This window comes from Meles meles, chromosome 18 (assembly GCF_922984935.1).
Source record: "Meles meles chromosome 18, mMelMel3.1 paternal haplotype, whole genome shotgun sequence".
Lineage (NCBI taxonomy): Eukaryota > Metazoa > Chordata > Mammalia > Carnivora > Mustelidae > Meles > Meles meles.
This window is the reverse complement of record NC_060083.1, coordinates 51,999,095-52,025,013: the sequence shown is the minus strand read 5'-3', so window position 1 is coordinate 52,025,013 and position 25,919 is coordinate 51,999,095. Positions and strand designations below refer to the sequence as shown.

At 38.9% G+C, this 25,919-nt stretch overlaps 1 protein-coding gene across 1 annotated transcript in view; it reads right to left on the bottom strand.

Moving 5' to 3' along the window:
- CEP112 (centrosomal protein 112) overlaps nucleotides 1-25,919 on the bottom strand; it is a 409,934-nt gene that overhangs the window by 188,128 nt on the left and 195,887 nt on the right. Inside the window, exon 20 of the mRNA XM_045984701.1 lies at nucleotides 21,148-21,330. Coding sequence (XP_045840657.1) covers nucleotides 21,148-21,330 — 183 coding nt within the window. The remainder of the gene's footprint in view (nucleotides 1-21,147; nucleotides 21,331-25,919) is intronic.

Genomic DNA, 25,919 nt, shown 5'->3' with positions numbered 1-25,919 from the left:
GTCACAAGGGTCCTTTTAAGAGGGAGGGAGAAGGCCATGAGACAATGGAAGCAGCAAGAGGAGGGGCCACATGGACCATGAACTGGGAATGTAGGTCGCCTCTAGAAGCCAGGGAAGACAAGGGAGCATATTTTTCCCTGGAAACTCCAGAAAAATCCATCCCTGTCAACAAGATGATCTTAGTTTTATAAGACTGACTTCAGATTTCTCATCTTCAGAACTATAAGATAATAAATTTCTGTTGTTTTTGATCCACAAAGTTTGTGGTAACTGGTTACAGCAGCAGTAGGAAACTACGACACATTTATCTTTTGTAACTCTCAACAAAAATAAGAATCATCAGGCATATAAGAAAACTGAGAGAAATAAATATGAACGACAAATAGAAAGATAAATAGAAAAAACCAACTGTGGAGGAAAGAGATAATTCAGGGACTGGAACTAAAAAACATTCTAATTCATAAATGTGGAGAGAGAAAAATTTATTACATCTATCAAATGAAAACAAGATGCTCTGAAAAATAAATTGCAAAAGTACAAAAAGATCTCTTAGGGTTTAAAAATATGATTCTTGAGTATAAAGGGAAGGAAATCTGCAAAAAAACATTGAGTAAAAGATAAAATGAAGAAAAATCTGAGGAAATAACAGTCGCAAAGGCTTTCCGAGGTCTTTGATTTAGAGTTAGAGGAGGCCTGATAGAAGCAATTAACCACCTTGTGGTTTTGAGGAGTGAAAAATGGCCAGGGATGGGACAGTCTCATACCTTTGACCACGGTATGAGGCATGTGGCCAGTGCTCAATACCAGTTGTCTTAACTTTTCTTATTCAAGTGATAAAATCTCCAGATTGTTCCACATCAAAGTCTTTGCCTAATAAAGGAACAGTGTTTACAGATTCTTCACTCTTAATCTGAGATGGGAAAGTTTGTAATTATGGTGAAGACAAAAACTAGGAGTAGCAAGTCAAAGGCCCTCTGTAGAGCAGAGCAATGCTACTTTATTATAACTAATGCATTTCCCCCTTTGTGTCATTTTTGTAAGAACAGACACAGACAACTTCATACATTAACTTCAGAGGCAAAGCTGAAAATAGGTTCTGTGTGTGTGTGTGTGTGTGTGTGTGTGTGCATGTGTGCGCGCGCATCTGCGCGCACACACATGCATGCGTGTGTTTTTCCCCCTTGGCCATCAGACATAGCTTCAAACAACTGTCTTATTATTTTAGCCCTCAAAAGTTAATTTACTGCCTGGAAAAGAGCTAAAGAAGTTCCTGAAGATGATCTCAGACTACATTCCCTTTGCCAACTAACTATCCTTAATTATAGCATCATACCCACTGGATGTGGATAAAAAGAATGAATGATGGCCCCATGGTACCACAGTACACCATGACATCGTCACCACATTTGTCCTTGGAGTGGGAACACTTCAATGGTATGAAAGGAGGATCTCTACACACTGAATTCATTTTCTGTACCAGAGAAGCACCTAGAAAATCTCTAAGGTAAAACTGTATCAATCTCAATGATCGTTAACAGAGAACAACAAAATTAAAGATGTTCTCTATACTAAACCCCCTTTTGAAGATTTTCATGTAAATTAGAGAGGACCACTAAATTGTGTAGGAATATTGTTCTAATACCACAAACTCAGTAGTGTAATTTACTCTTGAGGGATTGTGGTGGCTTTCAGCGAAGAACTAAAAAAGGACTTTTGTTGATTATGTTCCTGCTTCGTATGGACCTGGCAGCCTTGGCCGCTAGAAGCAACATGGAGATAAAATCATTATGCATTTATTGAAAAAACGTTAAAGAAATAATAAAGGAGGAAAAGGACACTCTTTTCAATTGAAAGAAAGTTCCCCAAGAGTGGGGTCCAAGGAGCAGAGACAGAGCCACCTCCCAGAGGGGCTTAGGTCTCCTTCTTGGCTTATAAGTCTTCGTTACGTCTCGGTTCTGCGCTTATTAGCCCATTATTTCATATCTATGTTTCTCTGTCTTCTACTCCTTATGAGTAAGTGTGTCTTACATATTTTTGCATCTTCAGCAGCTAACAACGTGCCTGACGCTAAGGAGGACTTCAGCATATGCCAGATGAATATGGCATAATTTTAATCATATCATCAAAATAATAACCAGTTCTCTGAAGTGATGATTATCAGAAGGTTTCACAAGCATCCTCCACATATTTCAGAAATTAGAAAGTTAAAAGATAGGATATTGGTACAAGCAAAGCCCAGACCTAGACCAATCCCTGCAAAATGGTTAAACTTATTGATTTGTGTTCATTGCATTTGCTGACAAAGCATCAGCACTTGGGCCAGGCCCTCTGGTTCTGAGAGATGCAAAGACAGAGAAACTATAGTCCTTCCTCTGAAAGACACAAACATGTAATTAATAAGGACATAACAGTAATTATGGGTGAATTATATATATATATATATATATATATATATATATATATATATATATATATATTTTTTTTTTTTTTTTTTTTGTCATAGTATTTCAGAAGTTCTGTGGAAACTCAAGAGGTTGGAACAGTAAGTACACTGACAACACTGTCCAAACAAACACACAAAAAGAACAAACATACAAAAAAACCTAACAGAACTAGAAACAAAAACAAACAAAGAGCAACTAACATGAATTGGTGGCTTCTGTGAGAGCATGGCAACCATCAGCCTCTTCCCCTGTGACCTAACCCAACCCTGAAGCCACTACTCGCTCCTCAGAGGAGAGCCTCACTTGGCTGTCCTGTGGCTCCTGCTGATCCGTGAATCTGCCCTTGTTAATACAGATGTTTCACAAATGTTCACATTTGTGAGGCCACAGTCTATACCAGGAATCTTTTAGGCACAGGTATATAGAAGTGAGGAAAAGGGCTGGAGTCCCTTTTTCAGTCTATTTGATGGAATGGACAAAAATTAATAAATATGTAAGATAAATAGAATCATTTTGTTAATGATTTTTTTTCCAGATCAAGAATTGGAAAGTTCTGTGAAATTCACAAGCAAGGTGCTCTGATAGATAAAAGCAGGGCATGTCCTTCTCAGAGTTGTTGAAGTCCTCTTGGAAGAGATGATGATCAGGCCAAGACTTATAGAATGAGAAGGAGCTTCTCATACAAAGGGCTAGAGCAAATGCCTTCCAGTTCCAGTGAACATCATGAGCCAAAGCTGGAAGGCAACAGAGAGTATGGTGTGTTTTAGCAACTAAATGGAGGCCACTGTAGCTCAAGTATGGGCAGCAAGGGGAGAACAGCTGGAGAAGCTGTTGGGGAGGAAACACTAGGAGGACCTGGTCATGCAGGGTCTTGTGGGCCATGCTGAGAAGTTTGGATTTTATTCCAAGTTCCAGCTGCTGAGGGATTTTAAGCAGGGGAGTTTTCTAATCCAATATACATTTTGATCACTATGGCTATTGAAAAGAACAAGAGAGAAAGCAGGACTCTCAGAAGGCGGCTGTCGAGGCTGTCGAGGTCTGGGTGAAAGATACTGGGGCAGCAGGTGTAAGAGAAGGAAGTGAATGGATGTGAAATCTATTTGGGGGCTGAATCTACAGTATTTACTGACAAATCAAGAGAAAGGAAGCCATGCAAGAATGGTGTCTAGGTTCTGGCTTGAGCATGGACCGTAAAGTAATACCATTCATAGATACAGAGAAGATGGGTGTGGAAGCTTCAGTTCTAGATGTGTGAAATTTGAGGTGTTTGTGAGCTAGCTGGGAGAAGGACCAAGAGGCAGCTGGATGTTTGAGGCCTCCTCTCGGATGAGAGATAAGAACTTTGAGGTTATTAGCACAGAGTTATTTAAGGCCACTGAGATGTAGATGATCACTTAGCAGAAGAATGAAGAGAAAAAAAAGAGAAGGAGCCAGACTCCAAGATTTAGTGGAGAGGTAGGGGAGCTGGTAGAGAAAAAAAAGCTGAACTAAGATGGAGATGTGGGAGAAGCAGGAGGAAAACAAGGACTCAGTGGAAGATAGAATCCAGTAGGATAGAGGAAAAGGAGTGTATTCAGTGATTAAAACCCAACTACATGGTTAGAAGCAGTGTAAGACTGGCCAGTCACAGTATCATAAATGGGGGGCAGCTTAACGAGGTACCACAGAGCAAAAAACCATGACGATTATAACTGAGAGAAATCCAACTTCTGCCAAGTAACTCAATAAACTCTCATGAATCTACAAAAATATGTAAGAACTAGCAAAATGTATTTCCTGGGAAATCCCATTTTTTAAAAAAAGGTTTCCTTTCAAGGAGGAGAGAGAGAGAAACATTCTAGAATGAGGTAGACCATGGACTGGAGTAAAAGAAGAATTAAAGTATTGCTCCTCTTACTGACATCTGTTCTGCTAATTTGAAACTGAACATGTTCAGAATTTCTTCAAACTATAGTTTAGATATGAATTTGTAGTTTAAATAGAAATTCTATTTGAAGAGGATGAAAATAAGTGGTGCAGAATCAACAAATCTGTACAATTAAATAGTACCAAGCTGGCCGAGTAAATGGAACAAGCATTTTTATTGTGAGAAGTAAACAGCAAATTTCTAATGTAAAGCAGGTGCAGATTATCTTTTAAAAATTTTCTAATGGATGGAAAGGGTTATTTATCCTAAATTACTATGAGAAAATTTAAAAATAATCACTTTTTACTCTAAAGTGGACTTAGATCTATGTTCTAGGTTTGTAATCATCCTAAACTGCTTACCTAGTTACTTCATTATGTGGCTCAAGATAGTTTTTACCATTCAACAGTATACTGAGCAATGACAATGTTGAAGTCTGCTTTCATTAATGAATTTTTTTTTTCCAGATCAAGAATCAAATGAGGGGAAATGTTTCAATGCAAAAGCAGCAATTGTTTTCAAATCATGTTGTTTTCTTTTTTCTTTTAAGCGGTTTGAGTTAACTGATTACACTTCATTACCCTGCAATGCACTTGAACACATTAACACTGCAAGAAGAATTTGTAATAAAAGAGAGGATGCATCTCCTAATCCTTCCTGTCAAATTTAAAGAGATACCAATCAACCAAACACCTCGCTAATAGTCATGAGACTGCTGTTTTAATTAGCTGGTGATATTTTTGACTAAAGAATCTCCGATGATGAAACTGTTTTTCCTCGTATTGAACCAGCTTGGCCCAGACTAGCCTGTCCCGCGGTGACATGTATATTGAATACAAATCAGACAGCAGCTTTAAATCTGTGTTGCAGCTCTCATTTCCAATTCGAGAACTGTACTATAATCATAAGCTTCTGGTGGATGAAAGGAAATCAGCTCTCTGAATATTAGCTAATGCCACATTTGCAAGTCCTGAAGAGATCTGTGCTGTTAAAAAAAATAGATCATTTCGCGTGAACCTATATATATGAATTGCTTTGTACTGCTCGACTGATAGAAGCATTGCCTGTGCTGGGATTAAACCCCTTTTCATCATAAAACCTCATCTGGTTCGGAGTCCAAGTCCATCAAACCTTTTTCCTTTAAAGTCCCGCCTTTGATTCTACATCAATTTATTCAAACCGCAGCTGGGTGGCTGAAAACGAAAGGACAGCATCGTTTAAACCAACCATGTTCCCAACTTGAAAGAAGGGCTATAATTAAAAAAATGGGCATAAAAGAATGGAAATGGGATAATATTTTTTAATGGTAGTTCAAAGGCCGACAGATGTCAGAGCCTTTGAAGATGTCAGTACACTGAGCAAGAAGTTGCCATAAAAGAGCTCGCCTGAGAGGTGAAGCAGCTTTTTAATGGCTGCAAACCCTGCAGACACATCCTTGTGTTTTTAATTTGTCAGAGTTTCTGCAGTATTTTCTGATTAATGACACATGATTATAACTGCATAGCAGGCATATTTTGAGACTTGGTTAAATGAATAGTTTATTCCACATTCTTTTAGAAGTAGATAAGCATGGGGACTCTTTCCTAGGAAGTTCAAAACTGCTCTGATTGCCTCGCATGTTTATGCTAATGTTGTGGGACTGGCCGAATTCAGAGCTACTATATGTTGCCAGCTTTTGTTCTCTAATAGTCTGATCGCTGGTAACATTACAATTCACATGTGGTCGGTACAATGTGATTCACTACAATTTCATTCTTTTCATGCACGGGGAGCAGGAGGTGCCTGAATAATTAATTTGTGCACCAAGTCATGTCAAACCAAATTAACGTTTAGAAACATTGCTGAGCTCGATCTAAACAACCATGGGCTGCCACAAGGTTTCAGAAGGGAAAGAGCTGCTGGGGGGGTGGGGTGGGCGGGGAACGGGCGGGGAAGACTTGCAGCCATCACGCCGGTGTGGCACTAAGGACTACGCAAATAGAAGGAGCCTCAACACTGCGTGTAAAATGCTGGGGGACGTTCTGCCGAGATTCGGGGGAGGGACTCGGAGTCTCCCTGAACTATTTGCTCTTCTAAAGAGTCCTGACACGCCGATTTGATTTGTTCTGTAAAACTGCCCTCACCATATTCATGAATGTTAACCACAAGTCACTAGTGAGCAGCAGCAAGAAAAGGCTTTCCCACCGATGGGTATGCCTTTAATTTCCATCCTGACGGAGGTGCAGGGGAGAGGGAAGTTCCCAGGCTTTGAAGTCAGGCAGATTTGGGTTCAAGTCCTAGCCCTGGCTCTTCAGAGCTGCACAGCTTGGGTCTGCCTTCCCTTCCGGAAAACCTGAGGTAATACCTACATCCTTCCAGAAAGCTTGTGAAAGTGTCTAGCGCATAATAACACGATGCTTGATTCCCCTTTCAAAATAAACGATACACAGAACAATGAACACTAGACCATTTCTTGTTAAAAAAATGTTTATACAACAGAATCCCATTTTAATGAAAATGGCCATTCTTTTGAAAGTGGATGTTGAAACTCCCCACTGCTCCAGTAGCTCATGGTTACTGTCTCTTCCTTACGCTGGAATCTGACTGGGCCATGACCGGTCAAACCGTTGAGTGTACACCTGTTCACTTGTGACAGCTAGGCGTTAGCCGGGTCCTGCAAGCACATGGCAGGAGGCAGCTCAGCTGATGGGGTACCAGGGAGAGGGAATAAAGTGCTCAAACAGGATCAAGCCACACTATTTCATCCATCAAAACTCCCATTTCTTTGCTGTAATGGATTTCAGCTTGACGAGAGCAATTTAATGAGAAACAATTTCACAATATGGTGGCTGGCTTTCACAGTTCTTGTCCTCTCCACCTCCATGTCATTCCGAACTTTCCTTCTGTCAAGACTTCCCTGACCTGGGATGCGGGGCAGATAACCAGATAACAGCAATTATCTCATTTGCAATGCCATGTGTACTTGCCAAACTGCCTGGCCAGACTGTGAACTCCTCCAAGGAAGAGTTTTGTCTTGTTTTTGTGTTACCTTCTCTGAGCATAGTGACATACACAAAGACATTCAATGAAAGAGGAATGAATAGAGACAAATGAAGAAATCATAGATGTATTTCCAGAGATCATTCTTTTTACCATATACCTTTATCCATGTAAATTTTTAAAGTGTTCCTGAATTACCTATTTGAAACTTCATTTTACTGAAGGGATTTATCTATTTTGAAAATTTAAATGCACACATGGGCTACCTAGTCAAGGCAAATGCATTCAATAAAGAAAAGAGCAAGCACGAGAGGGAATGTTCGCCAACCCAGACTCTACCGAGAGAGTTTCAAGCAATGGAACTGAGAGACCCCAGGAACAGTGGTAGACTATTTCCGGCAGGAGGTTTTTCACACCCAAGTGACTCGATCTGGGAATCTGGGCATTTTAGGAGAGCTTCAGAGAAGCCTGTGATCTCCTGATCTCCTGTCAGCTGACACTAGATATGTTCTCCCTCCCATCTTAGATCCTCTAACTCTTGGCTCTTACATAGGCCCAGGCAAAATTTGATCATTTGTGTCTCAATGGGTGATCCCTGCTTCCGTAGGCGAGCTGTGGAAACTCTCTCTGTACCCAACCTGCAAAGGCTCTCTATGGACCTGAAACCTCACTGCTCCCAGGAGCAGCAGAGGGTACACAGGCCCAGAGCTGGGTGCAGAGCTGAGCCCCCACCCCCCACCGTACCCCATTGCTGAGGAAGCCTGGTTTAGGGTTGCCTGTAAACCACTCCTGACTCTGCCACTATCCCCCCACTGAGGTGCTTATTCTCCTAGGTCTCATGTTTCCCATCTCTGAAATGGGTTCCCCATGGCTTCCCTCCAAGCCAACAGGATTGCAGAGTCTGACTTCAGAGACTGCTGTCCATTTGGTGCATTAGTTTCTGTTTCTGTCATGTGGCCACAGTTCACAAATGAAAATAAGCTGATATTTATTTATAATAAATAAACTCTTATTCAAGAATACTTGCCCATTTTGAATTCTCACAAACAATCCAGGAGTTAGGTATTGTGATTTTTCCTGGCTCCTGAAATACCACTGGTCTCTTGTGTCCCTTCCTATCATTTTTTTTAAAGATTTTATTTATTTATTTGACAGACAGAGATCACAAGTAGGCAGAGAGACAGGCAGAGAGAGAGGGGGAAGCAGGCTCCCTGCTGAGCAGAGAACCCGATGTGGGGCTCTATCCCAGGATCCTGAGATCATGACCTGAATCAAAGGCAGAGGCTTATCCCACTGAGCCACCCAGGCACCCCCCTTCCTATAATTTTTGACCCACTTTCTCTGTCTTCTTGTCCTGCTCCATTTCCTCCATCTTCCCTTAGGCAATGGGTGTCATCCATTCTCATTCTATTCTGCCTCCTTAGGAGATCTCATATTCACTGATGGTACCCACTACCATCCATCCTGGTGACCCCCAAATCTATGCCCACAGGACAGCTCTCTTTTAAACTCTGGTCCTGTATTGCCACTTGCCCACATGACATCTATGCCTAACTGTCCTATGGCACAGCAAGCCCTATCTCTGGGTCTCCCCTCTCTCCCTCACTGCCACATTAACTGTTTCCATTGCCAATGCCCTAGCTAAGTCCCTCAACATCTCTCTCGCAGATAAGTCCTAGCCAGCCTCCAGTCTCCCTGCCTTCCACTTCCTAATCCTCTGCTTCTAATTCTTCAGTGTCTTCTGATTGTTGATAGTCATGATCTCTAAACTTTTTTATTGGACATCTCTATCATAAAAAACTGGGCCATGCAACCCAGTGTGTATACATATATAAATCTGTAACACCACTGTACTAATACATTCTGTACATTACAAAAATTCACACAAAATGGATATTTTTAAAAAGATGAAATGTAAGTATATGTAAATAGAAATTCTATCTTTTTTCTTCCTGTATCCTAATAAACCCTATTTGGGAGAACGCTGTTCTAAATGAGTATCAGAAGGGGTAATAAGTGTTACAAGTAGAACAAGGAGACAAACAAATGGAAGACACAGGAATGGCAGCAGAGACAGAGAGTAGAAACCCCAAACTAGAGACAGTGCTCAAGAGCATCCAGCTGAGGCTTCTCAGCATGGTATAAAGCCTTTTCCAGGGATTGATCACGCAAGTCCTGTTTAAAATGCTTTTCCTAGTCTCATTTGCATAGCGAATTTCTACTCATTTTTGAAATGCAATGCGTATGATACCTCCTCTAATGCAACCTTTTCTGATCACCTCCCCAGACCCTACGCCCCAGATCACATGACAGACATATCGTCTTCACTTGGGATCAGGGTACCATTATCACTTTCTTCTACCTCACTATATCTATATCGATATATAGATATAGTATATATGTAGATATAGATATAGATATGATATATATGCTTATATATCGATATAATATATAAAGGTGGGCCTGCTAGAAGAGGCCACAGAATAAAACCGTCCATTTCCATATGCCAACATTATTACCAGTTCTTTACACACGGTGGACAAGGCAGGCATGAAGACAAAGTTTCCAAATAGCAGAAAGGGGCTGGGAGAATATTAATTTCTCTCCACTCCACTGAATGGTGAAGAAAATATCAGGTGGGGTCATTGGCAAAGAGATGCCTTCAAGGAGACTAGTGGGCCAGAGCAGCAGGTCCTCCTGACCAGGGGTGTTTCTGTGTCTCCTATTCCATGCAGCCTTTGACGTGTGATACGATGCCTCTTTTCTCTACGTTAAAAGAAGACATGCTTTGCTCCTATCCATTGGTATGAACCATTATCATTACCTTCCTTTTATGACAGATGTGCAATGCCTGTTTCCTCAGAGACTATAAGCTAGAGGGCAGGGATTGTTCCTTTTTTAATATCCCAAGGTCTAGTATAGTGCCTGGCACACAGGAACAGCTCAACAGATGATGCTAAATGAATGAATGAATATTCCAGATGTGAAAATAATGATCAGAGATATGAAGTGGGTCACTCAGGTTTAAAGGGTCAGTAAGTGGTAGAGACTGGCCAGGAACGAGCATTTCTGTCTTCATGTTTGATAAGAAATTGGTAAATTGCTTCCAGGCCCATGCTTTAATTATCTACTGGTCAATGATGTCCACATTCCCTTATCTGGAATCTTGACCTGCATATCCAAATTCCCATCTGACGCATCTCCATTTGGAAGCTAAACATGCGGCTGAGACTCAGCTTGGCGACAAGAGAACTCTTGCTTTTGCTTTTATTCCCCCCAACCATGTTCATATTTGACATCACCATTTATCTAGCGGCTCAGACCAAAACCGTCACCCCCCACACCTAGCCCGTCAGAAAGTTCTGTTAGCTCAGATACATACGTCATACACGTCCTGGCTGTACACGATGGCCACATGAAGTGGACCGTGTCACCTTACTGCTGAAAATCCTCTAGTTGTCTTCTAGTCATCTCTCAAATGGACTCTCAGTTCTTCAAAGGTCCTGTCCTTCCCTGAACCTCCGAAGCTCATGCCATCAGACCTCCTTTTTTATTTCCTGAACGTACTAGTTCATGCTCCTCCAGGTCTCTGTACAGGCTGTTCCCGCAGCCCTAATGGCTTCTCATCCCTCAGATAATTCTTAGCTTACACAGCTCTTCCCTGGAGAGGTCTTCTCTGATGGCTCACACAGTCACTCAGTCACTTGCCTGTGACTTAACTTCTCCACGTTAATTTCCCACCTACTAGTTATTGTTATGTGATGTTCTCCCTTGTTACTTCGGGGCTTTTTGTGTTTGTTATCACCTGTCTTCCCCCACTCAAGTGTGAGTTCCTTTAGAGCAGAGGACTGGTGTCTCTTGTTCTTTGCTGTTCCCAGAGCAGGAACTCTCGTGGGGCCAGACAGTCCATGCCCTATGCAAGCTTGGGACAACATTCACGTGTACCCTGATGGGAAAATCACCTTCTAAAACACCCAGCCTCAGGACCTGGTACAGAATAACACTCAAGGAATCTTTACTGGATAATGAATCATGTGGAATAAAGTCTCTGTCATAAGGAAATTCCATATACAGAATTCTGCCCAATTTTTACAGATAGGAAAATGTATATGGAAATAAATTTGATTTATAGATTATCCAAAGAGTCCCAATTATAAAAGTGTTGAAGTGACAGCGTTCCATCTTGTCAACATCCGTATGGAACAATAAGACTTTGAAAAGCAATCCGGAGAGTTAACAATAATTATGATTTTCAGAGAAGACTTACTCCACTATTCTTGTTTCTGAGCTGAATGACTTATTCTGAGAAACGCCAATGTTATCATAACAGATCGCGATGTTTACTGCAAGTCACTAGAAATGACCAGAGAGGTAAAGTACAAGAGTGCATGTACGTGTTTCCCCAAGTCTGAACCAGCGTACACACAGTCAGGATTGACTTGAATGGGGGCTGGCAACACACTGTACCTCTTGAACTCAAGGCTTTTGTCTAACAACAGCTTTGGCATCATTTTTCAACAACCAAAGAACAAATGTTTTCAAACCTCCCGCTCCACGTTTGCTGCACATGCCAACACCCCTTTATCTGGAGCTCCTCGGAAACTGGCCCAGCAAGTGAGGGTAACATTTACATTACAAAAAATTAGCTCTTCAGGAAACATTTGGTGAACACATGCATTTTGTACATTAAATGACATCTTTGCAAATAACAAAATAAATAAGGTCCCACTTGACCCCAGGGATCTGGGGTTTGTTTCATTAATAAATACTGACTTAAGGAGCAAACTTAAGATGAATGAATCACCAGTTTAATTTTAACCTTTTTAAAGACCTGTAACTTTCAAGTCCTTCCACTGGAAAATTCCCTTGTTTTGAGATGCTAGGCCTGGCTGGACTGTTGGTTTCATGTTCACTGAAAGCTCCTCTGTACCACAGAGTGATGATATCAGTGAGAGACATGCACACACGCATACTCATGTGTGCATGTGGACACACATAGATACACACACACTGCAAGACTAACGGGGCCTTGTGACTGCCTCCCCCTCCACCTCCCCTCCCCCAACTAACAAAGGAAGAGACTCCAGATCCAGGCCACATACTTCAGCAAACTTCATTCTCTGAGGATGCCATTAACTCATTTTCAAATATTGCTAATACTTTTAGGCCTTGACCTCGTACCTAAGGAAAACAAATCAAAACGAACCAGGAAAATAACACACTTTTTCAAACCCTCCAAGTCTAATTATGTACTGTTTCTTCCTGATTCCTTGTGATCATTCTCCAACCTCCCAGTACACAAATGCCCCCAAATATTTCAGAGGTCAGGTAACAATTTAAAATAATTGTCATGTAACAATGTAAAACAAGTGAAGAAAAATGGGTTTCACTGAACTTTAATATTCGTTTCAACTAAAAAACATTACCTCAAGTTTCACATTAACCCACCAATTTCAATGTTTTCGGTCTCAATTAGGCCAATTTTTATTATCTAAACATTTTCTCCAAACAAATATTAAAGTAGTTTGAAAATAGACTATATTTTCAGGTAGTTCCTTTGCTTTCCTCCTCAAACATTAGTTTAAGGTCTTCCTGACATCAATTCCTATCATTTTTCTCGTGAGAAATTCTCAGGTGTTAAATATCTTACCTATCATGCAACTAGGCATGATTCCAATTAGTCCTGAATGGAAGACAAAATGACAGTTTAATAAGCTTCAATTTGCCAGCTCTTTGAACATTTGATGATATCATCATTTTGCCAATCATTTCATGCACTTTGGCTCTGACCTCCCTGTCACAAAAAATTACCTCAAATATCTAAATAAAGACATCAAGGATGTATCTGAGAGAACTGAGTTAGAAATCCAAAAATGACTTTTCTAAGACATCAAGAAAGAAGACTTATTCATCCAATATTTCCTCAAAGATAATTTCTGCCAACAGTCTTAGTAATTTCATTGAGGCAGAAGTGAAAAGGACAAGAGCACTATGCTAAAAATAACTAAAGGCATTTTTCCTTATGTCAATGGGAATGACATTCAGTATGTAGAATAACAATTCATCTCTGAGGTATTTTAAGTTAAAACAAAACAAAACAAAAAAGAATTCATCTGAAAACCTCTCAATTTGACCACAATAAGTCTAGAATGAAACAAAAACTACATCAATGTAAGTTGTTTTTGAGGATTTTAAAGGAAACACATTTTCTAATTATTCCTCTATTTCTATCGAGAAAGTCTCCCAGTTTGAGCTTACCAAACTGCCTTGACCTCATCTCTGAAAGGTTTTGGCTAGGTGTTGTCATCCAATAACGATCATTATATGGGTTCCTTTAGGGGAAAAAATGCTAACATTGAAGTCTTTGAGATTTAAAAATTCACTCCAGAAAATGAAAGAATCATATTTAATATTCCAAATTACTATGTGAATAGAACAGATTTTTCCATTCTACAAATTCTGAAATTTGTGGGAAGGAATTCTTTTCCAAATAAAATATTAAGAATTGCATCTCTTCAGAGTTTAATTGGTCTCAGAAAAGAGATACAGCCATGGCTTGTGGCTTTGGAGAAAGTTTGAAACTACTGGCTAAATCTTGATTTGGATTTACATAGTCTGAGTTATGGGTATCAATATTTTAAATCTAGCAACGTATTAACAATCCAAAATCGAAAATACAATGGAATTTATTGCCAAATAAATGAAACTCAGAGACAACAAGCTCATATGTAAGCAGACACATGAGGGCAGAAGACATTACCATGAGTCGTAACTATGCTGACTACTAGTTATGTGACCTTGGGCATTTTACCAGTGCTTTCTGAAACTTTTCTCATCGATAAAACGGAATAAGATACATTTGTTTCACCACCCAGATAAGAAGGTCAAAACAGACTTTCCATGTGGGAACTTTAATCCTTGGCAAGTGTTGGAAGGGTGGAACAAGACGAAGCAGTGTGAGAGACCTAGCAGAGAGCCTGGTACATGGGAAGCATGCAATAAATATTTGTCGCTGCTGCTGCTGTTAAACACAAACAAGCATAAAAATTCAGCGTTGTTCTAGGAGGCGCTGCTTACTAAAACTGGAACTCACGCAGCATGGTTCAATTATGACTTTGCAGCAACGTCAAGTATGGCGAATCACTGAAAGAAATGCAAATTGCGACGAGAATCTCAGCATGGGGAACAAAGAGTACCAGTGTCTCCCTCTCTCTTCTGCTAAGCAAAGATTCTCATATAATCCTGTGCCTGTTTTGCCAAGCCCAAGTCTCTCCAAAATCTAAAATCTCTCTTGAAAGAGGCTGTGAGATAGAGAACGAGCACTGAATTAAGATTAAGAAGCCCTGGTTTGCTCGTTCTGTGACCTTGGGCAAGATAATGTCCTTGAACCAGAAATTCTTTATCTGTGAACTGAAAATAATTGGATGTGGTCATCTCTTTACTCAGTCTGGTGCATTACTGCACGATGCTTAGACACCTGACATGACCACAAGGTGCGTGCCCGGCATGACATCCTGGACCCACAGACTTGTGCTCCCTGGCCAGCTCCCGGGTTTTCACCACTGCAGAGTCATTACATTGTACCCCTATTTTAAAAATCTCCAGCATTTAATTATTACCTCTTGAAGAACAACTTGAGTATTTCTCAGAAATCTATTACATGTAATAAGAACAAAAGACAGATTTTTAAAGCAAGCATTCAATTGACATGGAGGTGTTAATTCAAAGGGAATACTTCATGTTATGATTTGGAAGGTTTGTCTTTAAAAGGAATATTCTTATCTAGAAGTGGACCCACATGCCATGGAATGTGGTTTCCATGGTAACTGCCACATTTAAAAAATATGCACAGGACTAAAGATACACTGTATAACACTTCTACAAATGGATCATTCTTAGAGAAATCAATTTCCTTGTCTCAGCCTGTTTTTGTTTTTTCAACTTCATATAATTTTCTCCACGAGGATCAAGTTGTATTATTTATAATAGTTTAATTATAGGCATATATGCTATTTTGTGCTTATAAGATGAAAATAACTACAGAATTTTAAAACTATAATGTAGAAAAAGAAAGCTAGCGATCTATAAAAAATGTAAATGTTACTTGAAAGGTCATTTTCCTATTTTTCTCCTAACTAAGCACCTAAGAAACAATATTCTTATACACAGAAATGTGTAATAATATAGAAATAAAACAAATTACTAAATTCATATGTAATACCATTAGACAAACCACCATTGGATACTAGCAAATGAGATCTTTTTGCATCGATACATCTGTGTCAAAAGATGAGAAGAACTTTGGCCCTATTTGGAAAATTCTGTGTAACCTATGCTTTTAGTATCAGAGAAGCTATATTTCTCCATAGGCTTTTTAAAATGGCTTAGTCAAGAAAACCTCTGTTTATATTCTAAATGAATGCACTTCAGTTTTTGACCCATCTTAAATGCAGCGTTTAGATACTGTAAAACTTCATCTAAGGAAAATACAATGAAAATTGTAATGTATGGTTTTACCACGAAGTCCACTGAAAAAGTCTTATTTTCTTTTTGCAGAGTAATGAAGTAAATTGTTAAAAACATCTTCCCACCAACTGATGTCTGACATTAAACATTATGTACATTGCAGCAAAAACCCACTTAATACTTAAAACACACTTAATTCCATTCCTCTCTCCGTCTAATACAAATAAGTCAGTGTGGGGGGGTAAGTATCCAAGTGTGGTGTGTACACAGCTGGAACACCAGGCAACCACTGATGTGACTGGTGTGTCACCAGGGACAAGAGGGGAACAAAAAGCAGGGTTACATTAAGAGCAACAGCCTCATGATAGAGGGGGGGATATTTACATAGTTTGGTTTTTCCAAGTGATCAGTCCAGTTCAACCCAAAGAAATAAAAATATTTACTACCTCAAAACCAAGTAAATGATATTAGTAAATAAATATTGATGATGAAATACCAGTTTGGTTATGTGGGTAGAAACCAAACTGTTTTATTATGGATGCAAATATCCTACACTCCTGGACCAAATAACCACTTGTTTTTATTTCTTACAGTTTTCTATGATATACATTCAGAGGACAAGCGAATCAGAAGAGAGAGAGAGTAGCACTCTTGGAAATTAACAGTAGGGAGCTAACTCTTATACCAGCTCTAATCTCAGCCATGCTTCTAATTGTACTTCCTCGAGACATTTTGTAAGGGTTTCAGGATCAACCATATAATGAAGTAGTAGAATTTGCTAGGCTCATGACTTAAAATATGCTTTCATTTGTTTCATAATATGTACAACAATGGATCTCCTGAAGCGGGTGTGTTTTTTGATACTGAAAATGATCATATTCTCCATTAATTAAAATGAAATCTGGGCACATTAAAATAAAACCTGCTAATTACATTTTGTGAAAGTACTTAAAGAATCAAAGATGGCCCCACCAGATTTTATTTCCAATGTCTTAGCATGCAGAAATCATCGTCAGTTACGTTGGTCCGTGTCCTTTAGACTAAGTCCTGTGTCATCAATTTCTCTCAGAACTGAGTACTAGAAAAAAAATGAAGTAGTCCGATTTCTTTCATAGATAATTAGAATTACACGGTTTATCCAGTTTCCCTCTTTGCTGCGGCTTCTAGGTGAGCTGAGAGCTAAAACTTGTACTTAACTAAGGCATTTTTTTTTTTAAGTATAGGTTTTCTGGTGGGGTTAATATCATTTATTCCTTCATGACTATTTTCAGTTATATTTAACCTGTTTAAGTGTGTGATTATTATAAAATGCTGCCTAAAATCCTCTTTGAAAGTGGTTGGCGCATAAAGAAATTAAACTCAATATATTCAATGGAAAAATGCTCCCCTAAAAAGGCCCAAAGACCATGCACAGGTTTAGCAGAAATGTTCAGAACATACATATTGCTAAATTCGTCCATAAAGAATCTTTGAAGAACGATAGCCAGTACTCAATATGCTGCACGCAGGTACACACCCAGTTTATCAACGGACATTTTTATTTTGGGCCCAGATTACCAAATTCAATAATAAATAAAGAAAGTAATACATAAAGTAATGTGACTGAGATATAATTTTAAAAATTAAAACTGTCTTACCACAAATATCTTTTCTGGAAATTTTTTTTAACTAGAAGAGAGAAAGAGGAGGATTTCTGAAAATCCTACATTTTAGAATTAGTGGCAGGGAAGCTTCTCACTGTGAATCCATATGGCAAAATCAAGATGATCTGTCCATTTATTATGCAAAACTCATCCATATGAACATCACGATTCTCAGTTTAGGAAATCAAGAAAGACATCGAGATGCCAATGTTAGGCAAGATCCAATTTCCTACATACAAATTTTAAGTTTGATGTAGTTTTGGATTTTCTGATAACCTTCTCCAAGTCTGCTGTTTTAATCTGCCTTATTATACTGGTGGTGGATCACAGAGGCTGCCATGGCCAACCTGAGCCTTCCATGTATCTGTACCTCAAGAGGTCACATAGACAGCTGTCCTGTGATGGTGACCCCACCTCTGGGGCAGACCACAAAGGCTCTCTACTGTGTGCATATACACCATTCACTCTGGTGACAAACAAGAAAGATCAAGCAATCTCCAAGTGATTCAGGATCCTAAAAGGACAACTAAGAAGTCGAAGAATCTAAGTTCTGTTTTTCACTACATTGCAATTCAAAAGCCAAATGACATGCAGAAACCACCATGTTAGAAGAAGTTCTCCTAAGGTGGTCATAACAGAATGATAAATTTTCTTTGTATTATAAAACATGGGTAAGTCAATCAAATCATCCTCCAAATTAATTTCAACAAGAGGTATCTGGCAAATGAGAAATATCTGACAATGAAGTTGTAACTTTCTAATATATCTTATTATCTACTGATTTAGATGTTTTTTCTTAAACATTATGACCCTAGGTAGACACAAGCCTGACCATATTGAATGAGGGTGGTAAAATTTAATGTGCATTTTAGCAAAATAAGGATTACAACATAAAACAGCCTATTTGACTGAAAATCAAGTTATGACAAAGATATATGCATAGATAATTAGCTAAATGCACCAAATAAAATGGGAGAAATAATTGTCTTTAGTTGCATTACTCTATCTTAGGATTTTTCTATAAAACAGAAATTACCTGGATAACAACTAATCTGTAATAATTACACAGCATATTCACCAAAAGGGAGTTCCTGTTTGATATATGATTCACCTTATGGTAGGGAACTATACTTTATAATAATGGTTTTCTTATCAGTATACAATACATTATATATTTGGAGGAAGCCAAAAGTAGATTTTTAGTATATTGTCTGCATTCAACAATTTGATGGACGAAAGAGTAGCAAGCAAAGCCACAGTATCCAAAATAGGTACTTCACTGGTCCTCTCTTGGTTAAGTATTTCCGACAGTCCTTTTTACAAAATGGCCTCCATTGCTAAATGGGAGCAGTAGAACGTGAACTGAAAATCAAATCTCTCTGGATCTAAACTGAAAAATTATACAATCCAGTATTTAAGATCCATCACACACGTACCAAGCCACAGAACAATGATTCGAAAAAAAATTCTTCTATTTTAAAAAAACATATGTCCACTTGGTTTTCTTGAAATTCGTGAATGGAATTTAGGACTTCAAAGGTATTCTATGTTACATTACCTTAATCATAACCATGAAAAGATATATTTGGAAAATTGAGATCGTTCCTGAAGGAAACTATGAATTCATATCCTCAATGAATAACCAAAATAAATACAAATAATTAGCATTTTGGTATACATGATAAGGTTTTTAAAAATATAACTTATTGGCAAATTTAAAAAAAAATACATTCTCTAAAAACAACCAAGTCTAACTTACACAGAAAATCATTTTCATTCAGATCAAAAATGCATTTAGCTTTGGTTTACATTGCTTTACTAGCACTCGCAAGAAAGCACTTCCAAGAAAGACACAAAATAGGAGAAACACAATCCTACGCTACAGCATTTCAAGAGGTCATATGGTCCTCATGCTGATTACTTCAATTAGAAGAAATTCAATTAAGGACCTTATTGTACTCTCCCTGTGGCCTAATTATATGTAATAATTCTAAAATTTCCCTTTTGTTATTGGATGAACCGCACCCTATATATGGCAGATACGACACATGTAAAAATCACAAAGATTTCCTCTAAATTTGGCCTCCACTACTGTCGGCTTTCCACAACAGCACCCAAATAGTAGGAAGTTACATAAATTAATGTCTTTTATTGTATCAAGTATTTGATTTTACTATGCAAACAGACCCTACACAGACTCAGAACCCGAATATTCTATCACAGAAGACAATGGTAAGGCTAAGCATCATCTTTGAAGGAGAATATAAGTTTGAAAATATTCTTAGTAAATGATATGGCTAACAATCAGAAGATCAGCATGTATTTTTATAAACGCTCTAATGAGGTTGGTGGCAAAAATACAATACACGTTGATTTAGCAGGAAGCACCTGACTCTGCTGGTACCATGGCTACTACAATGACTACCTTTTTCAGTTAGCAACCCCCCCAAAAAACACAGTGAAAATAGTTTTCCTATAAATGTATATTATTGACCCAAAAAAACCTGCGCCGAGTATACTCATAGTGCCCCAGTCATTCTCCGAAGGTGAAAAACAACTCAAGGTCAAATGAAAAATAACTAATAACTCCTATTCTTTGCCTTACCGCCTCCCGCCCTCCACCCAAGAAAGAAACACCTTATTTAATCAGTAGCATTATTATTGTTTAGATGATCATAAAATCGTTTAAATACATGCCATCACAAATATAAGGCTTATTTCACTGTTTAAAAATTATATTATTTGGGAGACAGGATAACTAGGAAGAAGCTTATGTGTGGTATGAATAATATGGTTAAGATTTCAATGGGAAAAGAGGGATTTAGACCTCGTACATGATATGGTTTTATTAGAAAATAAAATTATCTTTTTTGTTGTCAATTGCTCCCCAATTTTTCTTTAATAAAATTTCACAGCAATCTCAAGAGGATACACTAAAGGCCTTTGATTACATATACCCTAAAGAACGTATTTGTAGCACAAAGGTGCACACACCCAATAAGATTTTTTTTTCATCTGAAATTTATAAAGATAATTTTCCATGCTGACAGTGCACATTTCATCCATAAGTTTGAAGAGTCAAATGCTACCACAGCTGGGGGTTATTCTGCCAAATGGCTTCCAACAGGGACTACAGAGATGGAGGCTAGGAGGCATGTGCATGCGCATGTAGGAATAAGCCACAGACCTGATGGGAAATAGCCCTTCTCTGGAGTCATCTTTATCAATTACCATCTGAGTGATCTAATCAAATATAGAGTCTAATGGAAAAGAAAAAAAAAAAGCAACACCAGGAAGGAAAAGCAAATATTAAAACAGCTGCTTGATTACCTACAGAGATTAAAACAAAAAGCAAGGAGTGAGGCTGATATATTTCATAGGGATTTGCTGAGGCTGAGGGGAGGGGTAAGGGGCAGATACCTTAAAAAAAATCCATCATGAAAGGAACTGAGACAAGATTATAAAAAAGGGGCCAAGTTATAGCGCGCCATGGGATTTTTAATCTGGCTACCTGTGGTTTCTGTAGTTAAAGCCTTATTCATCCTCAAAACGGGGGGGGGGGGAGAAGAAAACAAAAAAAAATCACATTTATATGTCAGTTTTGCAAATGATCAAACAGCGTGCACCAACAAGAATAAGAAGAAAACACTAAACGCTGATGACTTTTTAAAAATAGATACCCGTTTTATCAAATATTATTGATAATTACCTGTGAATCTCGTTTCTTGAACTCTTGAATTTGATTTTCGTGCTCCATATTGGCAGCGCGAAGCTGTTTTTCCAGGTTTTCAATTTCCCGTTCATGGTCTCGGACTAGGCTATCCTTCTCTGCGCTATGCTGCTGTGATAGGTGCGTCTTCTCCTGTTCATGCTCCAGCTTCAGCTCCACTATCTGATTGGACAATGAGGAGGACAGTTCATCAACAGAACATCCTTGTCGTCATGACAACTCATGGACAGCTTAATTTTTCTCTAATTTGTCCAAGTTAAAAATTTTATTTTTGCGTCATTATTACCTCACCCTTGAAATACTCTCATCTGCGGGGGGGTGGGGGGGGGGAATGGGGAGTGGGAGGGGTGGGGATTTTATCCAAACCTAATATTCAAGACAGTTGGGCATATTCAGGAAATCGTTCTGCAATCTGTTGGCATAAATGCCTGAACACTGAAAAAAATTACGTTGAATGCTAGGTATTTCCTACCCAAGATTTCGGGTATTACTGATCAGCAATGGTTATAAATGGTTAATAGGCAGTACGCTTTGCTGTTTGCTTCAATATATACATGTAAAAGCAGCAATTAAATCAGTCCGTTTTCTTTATGATTTTCAAATAAAAGCTTGAAGCTAAATACGCATCTGGATTATTGTATATACAGTTGTCTTTTTAAAAAACAAAATGATAAATTCCAAAGCTCTATTATCTCGTTGTCGGCGACGGTAGACCAACATAAACAGATGTTATGTGTTCCAGAAGGACACCTGCTGTGCTGCAAGCTTGCGCCATGATTTCATAAAGAGCATTCTATTCTCAGGATCCTTTCCCAGTCCACTCCACACTGGAGACTGTGACCTTGGCCAGTCTTAGCCTCTCCCTGCTAGACTGAATGGCAGCCCGAGACCAAGGGCCTGGTTGCCGCAGCTTTGATACTAATCCTCCCAGACTGTGCACAATGGCACCCTACCTGGCCTGCAAACTATAGCCAGCCAGGCTGTCTTTGAAGCAGGTGATGAATAGGGGACTGCAGGAAGCCAGCTTCCCCAGTGAACTCCAGGCCACACAGCTGCTAAGAACAGTCACTTGGATTTTTCTTCAGTTTTGGTGGATTTCAGGGGAAAAAACTGCCGTTATCTAGAATATGCTGTGTTATTTTCGGCGTGAGAATCCATCTTCAAAAAAGCTAACAGTAGGAGCCTGCTCCAAATCGATCTTGTTTCTTGTTTCGTGCAATGAATCATCAGACTACCTTATCTTAAAGCGATAGCATTCATTTCTCCATGCAAGCATGCTACACTAAGTTTCAGAAATTATTTTGAGATTTGATATCCTCATCCTTTAACTGCCAAAAACACAAATTGAATGTGCTTATAAACACGGGTTTTGACATTTTTCCTTACTGTGATTTTTCTTAGAGTCGAAAATGAACAGGAAATGTCTGACCACTTATAAATGTATTATACTATCGAGAAGAAAGGAAAGGATACCCACTTTTCATTACATACACTTACCAGAACAAAATAATGTATGAAGTAATAGAGAAACATTTATTTTGCATCTGAGAGCAAAGACAGCTTAGTGAATTTGTGTCTATTTCAAATTTAGGGATCTTTCTTCCCAATTATTCTACTGCTGGCAATATATAGAAAAAATAATATACACATCTTCTCCTCACATACCAAGTAGTTAAGTTTTCTTTATTTAAAATTAATGTGCATGATTTACTCTGATTCATACAACCACAATGTTAATCCCAACAAAAGAGAGAGCTGAAAATTGTATTGATATTACTGCATCATTTCAGGCATCTGAGTTTATGAATTATTGAGTTAGAATATTTTTAGTTCTTGGACACATTATTATTTCTACTCAGTGTTACACTACCAAGCATTATTATAATAAATTTATAAGTTTTAGTTAAAATCATTTAAGTATGTAACACACTGTAAAGAAATAGGAGGTAGAGAACACTACTGAGATCTGATTCTTAAAAGCCTCAGAAAAATTGAGAGAATGAGTATGATTTTAAAATTGATAGAAAACAAAATATTTTATATACTCTAGGGAAAAATAAACAGTTGACCCATAATCAAGGCAGAAGGATTACAGAATTCTTCCCCCAAGAAAAAAACACATGACCAGAAGTCTCTATGAGATCATTTGTAAGGGTGCAGCCTCATTCTAGCCTCTAAATAATGTACTTCCAAAGTAACTTCCTCTGAGTTATTTTGAAGAGCTCTGGTAGACTGATCAATGACCCTTTCCATGCTCAGATTTCAGTTTATTCATTTTTAAAAATTAGGAAAAATGAAATAGAGATAGTGGAATTTTTAGCCTAAAGATAGGTGTTCATAAATTATTAGTAGTTTGTCATTTTGTCAGGGCCCATTGCTCAGTGATGCTAGGTAATGAATGAATAAATCTCAGGGTTGCTGGAGCCTTTTAAACTGAAATAGCTCAGGTTTGTCTGCTTGTATCCATACTACTTGGTCAAATTCTAGATGTTATAAGCCCTTTCTGGTCTTTGCCTAAGATTCCTCACTCTTAGCATCATCTGGCAGACATGTTTCATCCTAATACATGGTAGAGTCTAGAAGAAAAACCCTAATGGTCTAGAAACATCTCAATGATGAGATTCATAACCACAAAGGCCATTACCAAAGTGGATCTGTGTTTAAATTCAAGATTGTACTGGTTGCTAGCCCCTTCCGTGTAAGTAAATGTTAAAAGAGGTTTTTCTTTACTTTTCCAGCTCAGTCACTTATTTATTTTTATTTTTTTAAGATTTTATTTATTTATTTGAGAGACAGAGAGAGAGAGAGAGCATGAGCAGCAGGAGTGGAAAAGGAGAAGAGAGCTCACCTCCTGCTGAGCAGGAAGCCCAATGATGGCTTGATCCCAGGACCCTGGGATCATGAACCTGAGCCAAAGGCAGATACTTAACCCACTGAGCCCCCCAGGTGCCCCTCAGTTCAGTCCTTTACTTACAGGCATATCTCAGTGGTAACAATGAAGTGGGGTATCTTCTTTATCCTGGACTGCTAGATACTTTTGGTTGGCCAACAATAATGTCTAATGGAATCAGTGGTGATCAGGAGGTTGTAAATCATGGAAAATGTGGAGGATGTAGAAGTATACAGCATCCTCAAGGATGAATGTTCAGTGGTCAATGAGATCTCTGTGTTAAGGCAATATCTCCTACCGGGGAGAATAGAATGCTCCATCACCAAGAAACCTGCTTAAGTAAGGCCAGCTAAAGAGCTCCCTGTAATACAGGAGGGAAAACTCTAAGTTCCCTAATCCAAAAGCAATGGGCTCTGTGCAGGGTAACTACACTATGTATATCCCTTCAGCATGTATTAAAGCAGACTGGCATGTCTTCTGGGGGAGTGAAGTGAGTAGCCCTCAAGGGTGAGCATCTGGTACAATATGGTAGTCCCCTGAAATGCTGAGCTTGATGGCTTGATGGTTGGGGTTTGGGTGAGAAAATGGTTTTACTGCCTAGAAACTATTAGTTTGAAACTGTTATTTCTGTAGGTCAAAACAGGAGATGGTACTTTATCCACTATGCTACCCCCACACTACACACGAAGTTCAAGAGTGAAATTCTGAAATTCTGAAATCCCTGAAAGTGCAGCCCTCCATCACAGACTAAATCATTTTGCAACCGGATGATGATGTCCTCGTTCTAACTGAGACTTGATGTAAGTGTCCAAAAGCAGAAGTACGTGACAGGCTCTGAGTAATACCAAGATGGAACCACTAGATAGCCAAGTCTCTGGGGGTCTTAGAATATATATTTTTAAGCCCTGGTAACAGTTTTAGAGTGAAATCAGTGCTAGCAAATGTGGCCCGAGCACCTTTTAATAATCTCATAAAGAAAAAGACAAAGGAGATGAATAAGTCATTACTTCTCAGTATATAACCCACAGAAGACCAATACATCTCAATAACACACCTCAAAGTCAGAAATTCCAAACCAGAAACATGAATTATGCAAGTGATAGAATGGGTCCAACACATTTTTAGATACAAAAATACTAGCTAAAATAACCTCACCTATAATGAAATTACAAATCTATATTCTACAAGCCTTGCTAGAAGAATGGATTTAAACTACAGGAATTAGAAAAAGAGGCCCTCCCTGTGCTCTGGCTGGGAAAGGAAGAAGGGGAAGGAGGCTCCAGTTAGGAGCCCTGGGGATAGATGTGTCTTACAACTGAATGGTAGCTGCTCTAATTCCAAGTGAACAGCAGTATGAAAACCAAAGAGTTTGGAGAGATGTAAAGGCTACCTAGGCAATACGGTGTCAATCTTAATTCATGAAGCTTCCCCACAACACCCTGACAGTCACTCAGCTGCTGCTGGAATGCTTTTAGCAATAAGCGAACAAATGGCTTCCAAGGCAACTTGTGCCTCATGGTGAACACACCTGACACTGGAACTTCTAAGTGAAGACAGCTGAAAAGTTGTCAGAAGAACAAAACAAATGTTAAAAACAGAACATTCACTGGCAGCGACCCAAGGAAAGAGGGCTAGCACGTTGGCCATCCATGTCAAATGGTGGTAGTCAAGGAAAGAATGCAAGTTTCTGACCTGGTGAGACACACTACTCTGTCCCTCAGCAGTAATGCTGAGGAAGATCTTCTAAGAGGAGGGTGAGGAGGGTAATCGCATGGAGGACGAATGGCTGCTGGGAAGAGATGAATAAAACTGAGAAAGTGAAAAATTATGGCTGGTTCTGATGAAGCGTAGGCTTTAAAGC